Raw genomic sequence first — 16,532 nt, forward strand, 5'->3', positions numbered from 1 at the left:
CCATGTGACTGGCTGATTATATATTTGTGTGATCGAGCACCTGAATAGGTGTACCCAATAAAGTTTGTGGTGAGTGTGGTGTGACCTGTGAGCCAAGAAAAAAAACAAACTTGTGCCTGTGACTGATTACGGAGATATATTGTATATGTCTAAGTAGCTAGATAAAATAAAAGATGAAACATCTTCACGAAATTTAAAGAAGTCCAGCTAGTTTATTTTCAAGATCCTTAGACTACCATGACCTGGATGACAGAGAACCTACACAGATTGCATATGCATGCCATGTATCTCTGCATTTTAATGCAAACTGTCTGATTCAGTACTGCATTCTTTGTGATTTAGTGGCATGGTCAGCAGGCCACTGGTGTGAAAGTCTCTGAGCAACCATCAGAAACAGACTCCATGAGGGTGGCCTGAGGACCCAACATCCTCTAGTGGGCCCCGTGCTCACCAGCACTAGAGCCTGTTTGAGACGCTCCACCACCACAATCTTTATAAGGATAAGCTAAAGAGAATGGATGGATGGATATGTTGTAGTGATATCGTCCAGATTACGGTTATCAGTTGTGTTTGAAACTAATCAGTGATGCCATCAACCAAAACGGCATCAGTGTTTGTTGGTGCAGAGAGTGTTTGAAAGCAGAGAAAGGCAAAAGAGTTGAGAGAACAGCTGAAAAACTGCATGTGTTGTGAGGTTTTCTTTTATGACGCAGTAAGCACAAAGGTCTAAGGTTCAATGATCAACACTGCAGAAAGCCACAGTGCACACAAACAAGCACAGAAGCATAACATGTAAATTATTTCCCAGATTCAAACGGTTTAAGGACACCAGTGCATACAGTAACATGCACCAATCCTCTTACTAAACACACACACACACACACACGGTCCAGTAAAACTAATCTTACTAATCACACGGTTCGACTGTTGAAACAGAACAAAGTTCACATTGTCAACAGCAGTGCTGTTTCTCCCAATCAAAGTGAGTCGGGGACAGAGAAACACAGGAAGCAAACACACTAAAAAGAAGAAACAAAGAACTGGACTTCTTTTAGCTCATTTTCTCACTGTGGAAATAAAAACACGAGATTTATTTTTCCTGCATAATCTCAGCGGCGTCAGGAGCAACTGACTGATTTCTTTAAAAGACAGCTTAACGTCAGCAAGGACAAAACTCATTAATCTCTGGAGAACATCTGTAGGTCATTTCCACCTAAAGGCCTTCAAAGCTGCATTACTGGGGGCCTAAAAACCGTAAGTAGATTTGGTTGTAGTGTTAATGATAACTGTGAGTGTGATTCATGTTTTGTATAGGTGATCCTGCTTTATCTGTACTGACTGTACACGTTCGTATGGACAAAATGAGCACAAGGTTTCATGGCCAAAGAGTGAAACAGTCACAAATGTGCAAGCTATTTGTCCGTGGACATGAACTGTATGAACTGTACTTTAAGTGGAAGTACATTTCTTGCTTGCATCGTGCATGTTTTCAACGCTCCTCTGAGGGGACACGTAACCCAGGCAACCAAGAAAAAAAGTGGTGAAACTGCCGTGAACTTTTGTATTTTAGTCTAAACCATGACCGAGATCAAACAGTCTTGTTCCTAATACAAAGCTTTTGGGAACATGCCACTCAGAGCGCATCTGGAAAGTACTCACAGCACCTCACATGACCACATTTTGTCATCATACAGCCTTCTTCCAAAACAGATTTATTTTTTATTTCACCCCATAATGAGAAAGTGGGAAAAAATAGCTTTAAACTGCAATTTTGTTAAAAATCAAACAACTTTATAACGTGTACATAAGCTGTCGCAGCCTTCCCTCGATACTTTGTTTTAAAAAAAGTAACAACTCTGCAGTGTGAATATTTTCCAAATGCACTGTGTGTACATGGACACAAGTGAATCCATAAAAGCACATGTTCATGTGAATGAGGGAAAACACGTGCGAAGGAACTCGAACAATAGATTACATGTTACAGTTATCATTTCATAACCTGCACTGAGACCGACAAGGCCGCTTGAAAGGGATGAAAACTATGATTCAAGTTTCAGCAAGGTTAGCTGAACCTGCAGGGAATTATTATTTTAAATAAATATCATTCTAAACTTTGTATCAAAACCAGTGTTTGAAACACAAAATATATAAATGTCATGACTGCAAAGGATTATCCATAATTTAGACTATAGAGGCTTTAACACCAAGCATGGAAGCAACATTGCTGCAAGTCTGGAGTGTTGCATTGTCACAGTTTACACTTCTAATCATATAGAAATACATATTTAAGCAATCACCCATCTGTGTAGTGTCCAGATGTCCATTCCTGGATGAGTACAGCCTGCAGCTGTGCAATGGTCATTGATTGCGGTTGCCTCTGATGAGCACACAGCATGTCCTAGGCAAGTTCAAAAGAAAACCTATCAGGATTAAATGCTGATCAAAGACGTTCCCCGATATGTCCCTTTTTGTTGTGTTGTAGTTTTTAACCATACGGTGCAATGACAATACAGTTTATTCTGAATCTGATCCAAAGGGACAGCTACTCTGGTTGTGTATGTTCTAAGATCATTGGTTTGAGAATGTATACAAGTTTATTCAGTTCCACCCTTAACTAAAACCAATCAACCAGAAGCGAAAACTACACACAGAATGGTTGTACTGAGAAATCAATTTAAAAGAAATTTGGAACACGTTTCTTATTTGATGTCTGGTGTTTATTCCAACCTTTGATTGGCATACACACGCTTGGCTACTAAAAATAGTCTGCTTTTATTAACCCTTTAAAGCCTGAACCATGAAATAATTGCCAGGCAATTGTAATTCTGAAAATAAAGTTCTATTTTCAATTCAATTTTATTTGAATTTTATTTTCTTTATATTGCAAGGTAGACCCTACAATAATAAAACAAAGAAACCCCCAACAATCACATGATCCCCTATGAGCAAGCACTTTGGCGACAGTGGGAAGGAAAAACTCCCAGGCTCAGGGAGAGGTGGCCAATTCACATATTTGAGTTTTAATTTATATCATATTTGTTGTTGGGTTTTGTTTTGGCAAAATATTTATTACTAAATTTATTTATTTTATTTTTTTTCAGAGGGGTTAGTCTCAAAAACTCATGTATCAAATATGATACACTAGGTGTGGGGGGTTAAGCTGGTACTTGCTAGTGTACGTTTCTTGTACAGTAAATGCTTCATACTACAAAAGCAGCTGCAGACCAAAGAGATTTTGGGCTTTAACTGAAAGAAAAGTCGTCAGCACTACTGTTACTTATTTGTTATTTAACCTAAAACTTAGCTGTTGTCGGTCCGACACATTAAAGTACTCGCGTTGATGTGTTCTGTGATCATATCGCCACAGCAGACCTGATGTTCTCCCCGTTTCTGTTGCTTCACAGGACTAACATGGCTGTGCTGACTTCCCCCTGGGCTGATCTGGCTCTGTTCCTGCAGGGAAGCATCACGATGTCAAACAGTGATGCAGGCAGCTTTTTTCCAGGGTGGCTGTTTGGACTGATGCTCTTCCTGTCTGTCTCTCTGCTGCTGCTAGCACTGATCATCCTCCTCAGTTGGAAACTCAGACAGGGTGGGCATTTCTCATACTCACTCACAGTATTATTTGAACAGTATATTACAACTCACGTGACCCACAGGTAAACAACAAAGAACCCAAACTAAACTACACTCTGACAATTAGTTACACTGGCCTGGTTTTTGTGGATGCGTAGTGAGAGAGGACTGCCACAGGCTTTAGATTACTCAACACATGAAAAACCTGGAAACATGCCTTTTCCTTCATCTATATGTGTGCACAGGTGTTGCTTTTGCCGGCTAAATCGGACCCATTTGTTCTTTGTGCGGCCGTAAAACATAGACGTGTACACACATCCTGTTATGATCATGGCTGTGCTTTCACCATCTGCTCTGGTTCAAAGTGGATATATTAATAAAAAGATTATTCATGTGTAGAAAAATCAATCATGGGGAACTCCAGCTGCTTTTTGAGAAAATCTGACTCTTTTGTGACCCGTTTTTAAAAGACAATCATGTGGGAATGACTGCTGGGCGTGATTGGCATCAAAGCAAGAAAGTGTGCAATTTTTTGTGATTTTACATTGTCTGCTGTTTATTCGCATGCTAATTACAATCATTTACAGGTAATCAAACGCATACTGTTTGTCAGTGGTGCTCAAATTACACAAAGCTTCTATTTATGTTGGTGAGAAACAAATCTGGGTCTGTGTTCTAGATGGCAAATCACAACAGTAGAAAGAGTTTTACAGACATTTTACTATTTGATGAAAAATATTAGCTCATTTTGAATTTAATGGCAGTAATGTGTGTCAAAGTTGGGGAAAGTGCAACAAAAGGCTGGAAAAGTAAAAGAAAAAGCCAGAGGAACATTTAGCAACTAATTAGGTTAATTGCCATCACGGTGTTAAAAACAGACATTATTCTGGCACGGAAACTACTTCATGGGCTCAGGAACACTTCCTGTAATCACTGTCTGTGAATACTGTGCCATCCACACATGCAGGTTAAAGCTTTATTGTGCAAAGACGAAGCCATACGTGAACATGAACGCTGGACTGAGACAGAGTGGAAAACTGTTCTGTGGTCAAAGTTTGAAATTCTTTTTGGAAAACATGGACACTGCATAAAGAGGTGAATTGTTGAGTGCCGAATTGTTATACGCACTCAGTTCAAAAGCCTGCATCTGGTACCACACAAGGTACCAGCATTGCTAAAAGATAAAAACAAAAAAAGGAAAGTGGCAGTGAGCGTCAGTTTCCTTGGTGAAAATGCCTTGTTGATGTTACAGAAGACTGGTCAGACTTCTTCAAGCAACATAAACTCAAATAGCCACTGCTTACAACCAAGGTATGCAGAAGAGCATCTCTGAACACACAGCACATCAGACTGTACCAGCAGTTTAGGCTGCTGCTGGTGCTATAATGATGTAGGGGATGTTCTCATGGCACAGTTTGGGGCCTCTTAACACCAACTGAGCATTTTTTAAGCAGAGCCTACTATACCTAAGTACTTGCCTGGTGCTGGGCAACCACACAGTGGCAGCACCGAGCACAGCAGGCAGTCCCTAAAACAAAAGAACTCGTAATAGAGGCGCAGAGAGCTCCACTCCCATCTCATTGGAGATGGTCAATGGAGAACAGGTGGAATATGTCTCCACCTTCAGGTTTCTGGGCACCCACATCTCCACTGATCTCACCTGGACCCACAACACCAATGTTCTAGTAAGGAAGGGCCAACAGTGGCTGCACTTCCTCCATGTCCTCAGGAAGAACAACCTGGACCACAAGCTGCTGCCAGCCTTCTACCTTGCTTGAATGGAGAGCGTGCTCTCCTATACTGCCTGGGTGTTTGGTATTCAGTTAATAACTGAGGGAAAAAAGGCTGTGCACAGTGTAAATTAACACTGCCCAGAAAAATCATCTACTACCCTCTGCCACCCCTGGAGGCTATCCTTAAATCCTCCAGTCTCAAGACAACTAGGGTCATCACAGGTGACCATTTGCACCCCACCCACCACCCGTTTGCCCCACTGCCCTCTGGTCGGTGCCTTGGGTCAATCAGGTCCCACACCTCCAGACTCACTAACAGCTTTTTCCCCTGGGCCATTCTGTTAACCAACACCATCGCCCCACGCAGAACTGAAATGACAAGCCTGTGGCACCAAGATTTCAACTGATGAAAATAATGTCTAAATTAATTCAAAGTGGAATATATAAAACTTATATAAAATATTGTATAAATAACAAAATTAAACTTCATTCTAGTTACAATAGTAAATGTTAAAAAGACTAAAATATTACACAGAGCTCATAACATTCCAGTTTTCTTCTGTTTTTAGTCTTCATCTCTAATCTTTCATCCACAGCTGACGCTGATCTGTTGAAGCTAGCGCAGGACAGAAGCTCCATCAGCGCCACCCACAGGCATGTCCACAGAGGACGGCACAGAAGAAATACTGGATCTCATTTCTGCGCCTGACAGTCATGAACGGACACATTTTAACACAAATGAAGGAACACCCTCTGTATATGACACTATGTGCTCTCTCCTGAGGGGCCACATCATGCTGGACATTGAAGACACCGACGTCGTCTGCCTCACCCGACTGACATGAATTAAAAAGCATAATTTTCACATGGATTTAAGTTTTAGGTATTATGTCTAATAAATATGCTGCACACATTTTCAATCACACTTCCAAGGAAATGAATGAGGAAATGAAGCGAGTATAACAATCCTTTATTTAAACAGTGTTACACAGGGGGGAGGAGTGGCTGTGTGGGGGGAGATACAAGACATTTAAGCTGCTAGACAGAAAAAACCCTACTGGTGATCACTGGTTAGCTAACAGAGAGCAATGAGGCAGTTGGTAGGTTTTCCAAAATGAGTTTCTGTAAAGTTTCCTTTGTTTGTGTGAGTTTTATTTTATTAATAAAATATAAAAACTGTGCTGGTTTCCCGTTTCTCCAGAGTGTGAAACAAAGCCTGAGATTTAAGTGTTCAGAGGATCCTCCAATTATAACCTGCTATGACACCATGTGGATTTAACGTTCTCTGATGTGGATTCACAGGCGTAGAGGTTGGTAAAACTTTTCTTGGTGTAACCTAACGTAACATGACACATTTGGGAAAATCCGATTCCGCAGCCTCAAAGCTCATGTGATTGGCTAAGAGAGCCCAGAAGAACCCGGAAAAGCGGTTAAAGCTGGGGCTAAACGTACAAAAAGGAAAACAGTGGCAGAAATTTCCATTTGTAGTGGTTTTCAAAAAAAACAACGACACTGCAACAATTTTACAAATATGCAAAATGGAGGGGGAACAAGAAATCCCACCTTTAAACAACTAGATCACAGAGAAAAGATGAGAAATTATGAAAAAGAAAAATCTACAAATGTGGTCACTGTGATATTACCAAAGGCTTTTTTTCTTTTTGTTTGTTTTTTGGAACATCAAAAGCTTCCAAAGCTGCCTAGTGTTGCACGGTTTACATTTTTATAAAGAAAAAAAAAATGCTTTTCTGCTGCTTTGTCTCTTTACAAGAGGGTTCGAGGTTAAAGCTTCCCCCTCGTGGAATGTCATTTAACTGCATAGTAGAGCTCAGACCTGCGTTTCCTGATTTTAAAAAAGCTTCAGCTCTCAGTTTGATGAGCACGCTTAACTACAAAAGTTTTAAAATGGGTCAAATTGGGCAGTGATTACTCATCAAGTTAAAAAGCTGATTAGCAGTTTTTTCTTCCTTTTTTATTTCTAAAAATGAAATAAAATATCCTTTTGTCTCCCATTTAAAACACGTCCAGTCAAAGAGGGAGACGTAGATTAATCCAGACCAGTCTAAGGTGGAATGTTTATTATACTAAATCAGTGGCACTTCTTCACTTACAATCAGCTAAATTTCAGGAGAACATGACTTTGCCTTTATGCTGCTTATGCTAAAAATGCGCGTCAAAATAAATGCACGAGACCAAGCACCTAGCACATTTAATGCCCCCAATATTTACACAAAGCTACAATTTAGTTCACTTTCTTTTTTTGTTTTTTGCAGAGTAAAAGGACAGAAAATGAATAAAACATAATGAGTTTCCATTTAGGGGGTTTCAAGAGCACTTCAAACCCTCTGATACACTTCCCTTTAAGCTGCATTTTGGCTGGTGCGTTGTAACTTTTGTTTTTTTTGCCTCAGTTTGAAGTGTGGTGACAGATTCAGAGCGTTGCGGTTTTTTTGTGGTGAACAACGTGGAAATCGGCTGAATGAAATGTAACCAAAATAAAAACAAAAAGAACATGCAGAGAAACGTTTAGCTGTAGTGAAACAGTTACAAAGCAGCCCGACGCGCTGTATGAGCAGAGATAGTCCACGCGCTCTCAAACCAATTGACGTGGTAGCGTCCTACCTAGACTCACTCGAGACTCCTGGAAGATTAAACTGCGTGAAGACATGCTGAATTTAATCCCATACTCTATCATATCAAGCAGGTATGAAAAGAAGCCGGCGATGAACTGAGCTGAACTACGGCGGCAAACGGGCTCCTTGGCAGTTAGCAGGCTGCATTAATTTGAGTCTGAGCTGCTTTCAAGTCATCCTCATTTTGGTACCTGTGCTAGTTGGAGCACAAAACTCATTCTGAATAATTTAAATAGCAGTGTTAATTTTGCATTATGCATTAAGCCTTCAGAATATTAAAATACTTCACTGTGGGATACAAGAAAACATGCATTATTATTCAAATTCTCTTTTATTCCCTGGTACTTATCGGGCAATCTCCCAATTATCCTTCACTTTACAGCTCCGGTCTCCCAATCCAAAGTCAGTTTATGTCTCCCTCGCTCCCCCTCAGGCCCAGCGGGAATGGTTAGTGTCGTACAGTGGACGAGCCTGGGGAGTGAAAAGCTGCTCCCATTGATAACCTTCATTTTTACTGTGCAGAAGTTGTCATTTTCAGTTCAAATCCACCTTCAGTTTAGCTTAAAAAAAATTTTAAACTGTAAAATTGATGGAATTTATTCCACCTACATTTTCGAACTACTGCTGAAGCTCGCCGACCCTATTTAAAATGTTCAAAACCCGTCTCTTCTTCCAGTTTAGCAAAAAAAGTGAATTGAACTGAAAATGCACTCACTCGGCTGCTAGTCACACACAAGGAATGTGGATGAATAATAACTATACAGGAAAAAAAAAAAAGAAATAACAGAACCAAAAGACCTGGATGACTCTCCTGCAGATGTTGAAGTTACAGCTCCCGCTCTTCTCTAATGATCAGGAAGTAGAAGTGATAATGTGAGGTGCAACGTTTCTACCATTCACCTGTGAATATGTGAGAGTGTGTGTGTTATACTAATTAAAAAAAAAAAAAAAGAGCAGACCAAGTTGTGACACCCTGTTTCCTTCATGTTCCTTATAAACTATTATATTACTCTCCATTTACATCACCATGAAGCAAGAGGGGGAGCTGTAATTTAACAAGTTACCTTTCTATGCCAATGCACCGGAACCCAAGTACAGGTGCATAACCTCACTGTTATGATAAAAAGCTTTCTCTACTTGAGCATCTCAGCGTGCTGTTATTGTAAGAAACGTTAGCTGAAGGTCATCAGTACTGGTACAAAATGATCAATGCAGGATACAGTTTCATCCAGATTGGTTATCAGTGCATCCCTAGTTTCATCTTTGTGATAGAGGACAAACATGCTATCATCTGTTTATAAAACAGTTACAGAAAAAGCACAACTAAAAAAAAAAAAAAAAAAGCTACAATTGTTATGCTAACAAAGTGGTTCTTTTTGTTCCCTCAGAAACAATGAGAGATTTTTTTTTTCTTTTTCTTGGTTTTGCAGTGAGGGATTTAGATCGCACCACAGACAATAAGAAAGGAAGAGAATGGCAACTTCGGTCCATTTGTCAAACCCTTCTCTCCCTGTTCTTTAAGCTCCTCTTCTTCTCCTCCTCCTCCTCTCCCGTCAGTCAAGGCTGATCGTCGTGGGTGATGAAGGTCGTTCGACAAAGAAAAAACAGTCATGACGGGCCCTTCAGCTCTGGGGAAAAAGAGAGGGGGTGGGGGGTGGGGGAGTAATCAGCCTGGGGCACTGCGATGATGAAACGACACTGGTTTCCTAATCAAAATGTTCTCCTTGTACTCCTTCCAAAATCTAATGCCTCCTTTTCCCTTTTTCTCTTTTCAACTGTTGCAGCATGTGTGATGGCAGCTGGTTTCTTTAGCAGCTTCTCCACATGCACCGCTAAATAAACCTTTCCCTATCAAATATAAAAAGATTAATAATAATAATAATAATAATAATAATAATAATAATAATAATAATAATAATAATAATGATGATGATGATAAGCTACTATTTTTATCATTACCTGAGTTCAGTCAATCCTCCTCAGCCAGCTCAGTTTCTTTATGAACCACCACTCTGGTAACAGACATGTCAGGATGTTGCTCTTTGGCCTCCTTAATGGCCTGGGCCAGTGCCTGCAGTACCGATGGGCAACCACATGGTGGAAGCACCGAGCACAGCAGGCAGTGGAGGGGGGTGGAGGGGGAAGGAGGGGGGGAAATGGTGGAGTTAAATGAAAAATAAAAGAAGAAGCAAACAGAAAAAGACATATGTGCTGGATTTACGGTCAGTGTGACATTTTACTTCTTCGGATCAAGTAAAATGCATTTAGAAGAAGAATTCACTCAAATAAAACCCATCTCAGTGATATCCAAATCTGTTGTTTTTGTGTAAATCCAGCGAATTAAACCAGACAGGCAACTTAAACAAAAAGACGAGCATGCAAAGAGATGAAAGAGACATTTACCGTCCCAAACATTTCAGGGCTACATGCAGTTTGACATGAATTCCCATGAAGCTATTCACACAGGTGAAAAGATCTCTCTGGAGTTTTCCATGTTATCTACTGGAGACTGTGGCAACCTGCTAGCAACCACTCTCAATAAATGTTGCGCTGCCTAAGTACCTGTATCGCTACACCCCAATATGGACAATGAGACTTTTTAGTATTGCTTTTTAAGTATCTGAATCTGGCAAACAGTGCACAAAAATTGCATAATTGATAATTAAGAGATGGCTCAAATTAAGGCTGGCAGAATGGATCAATTATTTTTGCTGGGGTCTTTAGGAAGCTAGTTTAAAGTATTTACAAAGGTTAATTTTCATACATCTGGACTGGACTAACTGAGATGTGATCTCCTCTGTGCAGTGTGTATTTTACTGTACTCTGATTGTCACTGAGGAAATGTGACAATCACAGAAAAACATAGTATGTGAAATTAGTCACTGCAGGAGGAAAAAAAAAAAGCAGTATGCCAACATTTTATACATGAAAAGATGTGGTGAAGAAGTCACAGCAGCAGATTCCAACAATGAGTGGAATATGGGTGGATCTAGAGCTGGGCGATAGAACGATAACGATATGTATCGCGATATAACTTTGACTCGATAGAGAAATTAAGCTATCGCGATAGAACTCGCCGCTCTTGTCCTCAAGAAAAAAAAAAAAAAAAAGGTCAGCCAATCCAAATTAAGTAGCGCAGAGCCGAACCAATCACAGCCGCAGCATCACGTCGCGTGACTTGTTACGTACAGCACAAGTGCCAAGCCGCACGTGTGTTTGTTTGGGAAGCAGCCAGCGGGTAATGGAGCCAGCGCGTAATGGAGGAAATGAGTGTGCCGACTAGAAAAATCAACCGAGCGTGACCGAAGAGAAAACAGATGATGGTTCCAATGCCGGAGAGATTGTCGAACGGAAGAGCCATAGAAGTTCCGTAGTGTGAAGGTATTTCGGCTATTTCAAGTCTGACAAAAACAGAGTAGCGTGCACTGTAAATTGTGCCGAAAGCAAGTCTGGAAATACAATAAACTGGTGCATGCGTCACACTGTGCGCCGCGTTATTGTTTCGGTGAAATGAATTTCTACAATACTGTTACTGTTAATTCTACTCTCTGCAGTGTTTAAATGCTTACATATACACACAGTTACTGTCCGTCCACACATACGACTCGGTTCTGCTTCTGTGCCCCAGCTTTGTTTACTTTTTCCCACCGAGGCTTCTAGACTTCTGATTGGCCAACATTTCTGCACGGTTAGGAATCTAGCGCCACCTGCTGCTTTGGCATGTTCATAGCAGCGTTTTCCTTCATTTCTGCCTTTATGTGTGGACGGGATTATTTTTTAAAACGAAAACGGAAAATCTCCGTTTTCAAAGATACCCGTGTACGTGTGGACGTAGCCTCAGTCTCTGACTGGAAGCGCTAATTCGTCATTCGGCTTTTGTCAGACTAAAGTAACTGTTAAAACTGTTTGAAAAGCTCAGCTATACAACAAGGAGAGATTGAGAATTTCCTTTTAGTTCTCAGTTTATTTGATACTGACAAAAGTTAGTCAGTTTTGTCTGTTCTTCTGTAAAACAAACTAAGATTTATTTTTAGAATTAATATTTTGTTTCTAAGTGGAATTGACAATTTAGTCTGTTTTGTTTGTTCTATTTTGAAACTTAAACGCTTTAGTGGCTGCCTTTTGTGTAGTTTGCAATATTTGCCTTTATTTATCTGAAAAAGTCTCATGTTCCTTAAGTACATCTACCCTGTTGAACTTATTATGGGAAATAAATATTTAAATAAAAACAAGCTGCTGATTATTTCACATTTTACTTGTGAGCAACGGCACATTTAAATCTTACAAATATAGTTATTTGGCTTATATCGTGATAGATATCGTTATCGCCTGAAATGAAAAAAACATATCGTGATATGAAAAAATCTCATATCGCCCAGCTCTAGGTGGATCTGATGGCGCGTGTCAAATAAGTGATTCAAAAATAAAACGTAGCATTAAGACTGCAAGTAACATGATTGACATGTCCCAGAAACCCATCTATTCTCTTAAATCTTCTAAATGAGAGAAAATTATTTCCTTATGAGTCAATCTGCAGAACAAGGATCTTAAATTTAAAGCTGCCAAGTTTGGACTTGGATGTGGTTTATTTATCTAAGATGACTCTTTTAGAGACTTTCACACCATCCACGTTTGGTGGGAAGAAAAGACCCCATGAGCCCAGTTGTTGGAACACGAGGCAAAGCAGAGGGGAAAGGCTGCGTCCCTGAAAACTGACCTGGTCGTGGTCGATGTCACAGTCTCCAGTAATGACGATGCGTTTTTCAATCCTCGTCTCTGATAGACCGCCCTTTAGCGTCTGCAACAAAAGATCACCACATTTCAAATTGGGAAGTTTGCAAATGGCTGCAGTACAGCATTTAAATTAAGATAGGGGACATAATTTCATTATGCTATGTCACAAAGACACAGGCTCAACAGAAATGAACGTGTGTGTGTTTTAGGGTGTGTGTCTGTTCGTACCTTGGTAATATGGGTGGTTGTTGTAGTACACAAAGATTCAGAGGTGATTGTCTGAGCAGTCATCAACACTCCAGGCTCACCATCACCATTACCATCCAACTGAGAGAGACAAAAAGAGATCATTAGCTGATGTTTAAAAGAAATAAATAAATAAAACTCGTTTCCTGTAGGAGCAGAATGAAAAGATGGCGTCATGCACTGTAGCTAGAAAGGAAGCACTTTGGAACATGGAGAATGCTGACGTAGCAACGATCGGTCTAAATATTTCACACAAACAATATGAACCACGGATGGTGACACACATGGGGAAAAACTAAACAAGCTTCTCCGTTTTTTTTCTCTCTCGTGTTTGCACCTGCGCAGCCTCGTATGTGATGGTCTTGGTTTCCGTATGTACGATGGGCACTTCTTTAGTGGCTATCTCGGTTTTCTGGGCTGCAAACGTGTCTGATATAGTCACCATTTCTGTCTTTACCACAGGCGGCTGGGGAGGGAGCAGAGAGAGGAGTGAGGAGTGGGGGGAGGGAAGAGAGTTAATATATTAAACCTGAGGCAGACATGGGGAAAAAAATTAATTTTTATCTATGCAGTTGACAAATCTGTCTTCAAAATCATCTTCTATCATAATCATTTTGAAAATATTTTTGCGCAGGAAACACCAGTACATGTAGATGTAAACAGCACATGTGAGCCACTGCAGCAAAACTCATGCACAGAAGCAAGAGCTCCAAAAGCCATGCAGACAAAACCATGAGAAACACAAGTAAGACAACATCTGCAATGCAATGTAATAAAAAGAGCTATGGCAAAGGACAACTATGGAGATATCTTTGGCGTTCACATGCAGCCTAGCACTGTACCAACGTGCATAAAAAAATGAGCCAATATGACAAGCGGGACTCAAAGAGCTACTATAATGTAAACAAGGTACAAAGATGAGTGGTTGGCAATGATGATTTCCACAACACTGTCTCTGTGATGACCACAACACGCCAATTAAACAGAAAGAGGAGCATCACTGCCAAACACGCGGAGGATACGCACATATCAAAATGCAGCATGCAAAGCAAAAAGAAAAACAAAACAAAACAAAAACACACCTAACAGCACCATGCATTTCCCACTTAGGCCCCATTTACTTCACAACACTAAAAAAAACAGTAGCAACACACCACACTGCGTGGGACATGATAATGGTATGAATGGTATCTGACAACAGAAGATATGAAAGAAAGTCAAATGTATGTTTATGTAAATTAAAATAAAGACTGAAAATATTCATGTAGGTGAATTAATATGAACACCAAAACAATGGTGGTGAATTGTAACTTTAAACTCCTTGGTTTCGGCAGTTTTGAGCATACTAATATAAAGCTTTAATTTTCATAGGATGAAGATGAGTGTGAGGATGTACATGGGGCTTAAATATTCACACAAGCAGGAAGGAAACCGGCGCTCTCAAAAGCAGGGAAGGAAAAAAGTGGGTGTTTCTATAGTTGGCAGGAGAGGGATCAAAGCCCGGGGAAGCTCCGCAGTCGGCCCAGTGAAGACTTTACCTCAGAGCAACAAATAACCTGTGGCAGCGGCTCTGCTTCAGTGAGCGAGGGCTCTCCGTTCATTTTAGGCTCCTCCTCTTCTTCTGCACGAGCATCCATTACAGTCACACCCTCTTCAGGCAGGGTGAGGCCGTTAGGAGCTTCATCGGGCGTCACCATCGGATCATCTGTGCTCTCCTCAGTCTCACGCTCAACTTCTTTCTCTTCCTCGGCATTTGTTGTCTTCTCTGTCTCTGTGTCGTCCTCCTTCTTGGACTCCACTTCTTCTCGACGGGTTTCTTCTGCAGGCTGGATGACTTCAGCTGGAAGAGAAGAAGCATCTGAAGCCAACACCTGTAGCTCTGGCGTCTTATCTTCCTCTTGCTTCTCCTGCTCTTCTTCCTCTTCCTTCTCCTCAGGTATTTGTGTGTGAGAGATGGACACAGGGAGATATGGATGGTACTCTGCTTCTTCTTCACTCTCGCTCTCAGATGAAATGCTCTCTTCCTTCCTCGGCTTTGCTTCCTCAACTACCACCGCTTCCTCTTGAACTTCCACTTCCTGTTCCCTCATTTCCTGCTCTGCAGAAGGAGCAGCGGGGGTACTGGCTGCAACCGTGACAAGTCCAGGTTTGGGAGCTCTGGAAATCTCTTGGACGACAACAGTCTCCTCGATTTCAACCTCGGTTGTCTACACACACACACACACACACACACACACACACACACACACACACACACACACACACACACACAAGCACGCATGTACACCCGGTTCACAGACACAAACACAATGAAGTGCGCAAACACACATGCGCGCACACACACACCACAACAACAAACGCATGGAGACAAGAAAACAAAAGAATAAAATGATCATTGAACACAAATGGGAAAAAATTAAGCTCAGTTAAAAGGTAATAAAGTAACACCAACAGAAGAAGATGAAGAACTGTTGACAAAGAGACAAGAAAGGGAGGACAGATAATGAAGGGTGTAGCAGGAACAGAAAATTTAAGCTGCAAGTGGAAAATGAATGAAGGCATGAAGAAAGTAATGGATAAAAATTGTCATGAATGTAGGGTTGGAGGAATTAATAGAAGAAGGTCAGGACCACCTTTGCGGGTTCTTTGGTATCAGAGATCGTGTTATCAGCTGTTGCTGCTTCTGTTTGGGGCACACTCACCTGCGTGACAGAGAAGTTAGCATGACATTATTAATCACACACCATCAATGTTAGCAGTATTAAGATGTCTGTTATCACGGCATGTGGGAATGGGCTGCCTTTGTTATTTGTGCCCAATCCCCCTCACTTTTATTGTCTCTTATTCTGTGCCTGGTGGACTGTTTTTTCATGCAACCCCCATAAAGCATAAGGTTCCCTGAAGCAGGGAAAAGAGACGGGATAAAAGAACCAAAAAGAAAAGGTAAAACAAAAAGATGAAAGATGGATTAAAGAGAATACCACATCAATAAATAAAAAAGGTTATCTTCACATACATAAAAAGGCAAAAGAAGCGTGGTATTGAAGTCAGCAGTGTCTTTGAGACGACCACGAAAATACATCATAATGGATTCAGTCCTCACTTGAAAACCTTTTTGTGTAGTTTTAAAAGCTCCTGTTAAAAAAGCCACTAACCAAGCACATTATTTGGCTGCCATTTCAGCTTTTCTTTTTACATTACGAAAGCTGCTGCTTCAATACCTGCTGCTTTTAATATATTTATTTTTTAAGCACAGATCCTAAAACGGAGCAGATTAGTACATTAGCATTAAATTCACACATATTTACAATCACTAGCAAAATAAAATATGAAAAATAAATGTTAAAAAACAAAGCCATGCACCCATTCATAGATGAGTAGGTTTAGATTAAATGCATTATGGTCATTGTGTGCCCGTTCTTTTGGGATGAATGGAGCCGTCACAAACTAATTATCGCTACCATTCATCCGGCATCTACAGCAGGCATTATGGGCATCTTAAACCCCTTTGGTTTGTAAACGCATCTGGCAGGCATCCTTAGATACCTGAAGAATTACAAAACGTCAGTTTACTCTCAAGTTAAACAGAAAGACGATTGGTTAAAGGTAC

The 16,532-nt window shown here is 40.6% G+C and overlaps 1 protein-coding gene and 1 long non-coding RNA gene across 14 annotated transcripts in view; one reads left to right on the forward strand and one right to left on the reverse strand.

Moving 5' to 3' along the window:
* The first annotated feature begins 900 nt into the window (after positions 1-900).
* LOC146691642 (uncharacterized) lies at positions 901-6,488 on the forward strand. The gene is made up of 3 exons (XR_014915082.1): positions 901-1,254; positions 3,405-3,592; positions 5,906-6,488. It is a non-coding gene; the product is annotated as an uncharacterized LOC146691642 (long non-coding RNA).
* epb41l2 (erythrocyte membrane protein band 4.1-like 2) overlaps positions 6,263-16,532 on the reverse strand; it is a 52,706-nt gene continuing 42,436 nt past the window's right edge. For 10 of the 13 annotated variants that reach the window (XM_085431531.1, XM_085431537.1, XM_085431536.1 and 7 more), the window contains 7 exons: positions 15,556-15,624; positions 14,461-15,129; positions 13,260-13,388; positions 12,905-13,003; positions 12,660-12,740; positions 9,902-10,013; positions 6,263-9,570 (listed from right to left, as the gene is read on the reverse strand). In XM_085431531.1, the coding sequence (XP_085287657.1) occupies positions 9,912-10,013; positions 12,660-12,740; positions 12,905-13,003; positions 13,260-13,388; positions 14,461-15,129; positions 15,556-15,624 (1,149 nt within the window). In that variant the 3' untranslated portion in view covers positions 6,263-9,570; positions 9,902-9,911. Of the gene's footprint in view, positions 9,571-9,601; positions 9,791-9,901; positions 10,014-12,659; positions 12,741-12,904; positions 13,004-13,259; positions 13,389-14,460; positions 15,130-15,555; positions 15,625-16,532 lie in introns of those variants that run through there. The other 3 variants (XM_085431534.1, XM_085431543.1, XM_085431546.1) reach the window with 3 other exon arrangements.

The sequence above is a fragment of the Copadichromis virginalis genome, linkage group LG15 (assembly GCF_057382275.1).
Source record: "Copadichromis virginalis isolate Kocher_CV1m ecotype Utaka linkage group LG15, C_Virginalis_male_GT1.1, whole genome shotgun sequence".
Classification (NCBI taxonomy): domain Eukaryota; kingdom Metazoa; phylum Chordata; class Actinopteri; order Cichliformes; family Cichlidae; genus Copadichromis; species Copadichromis virginalis.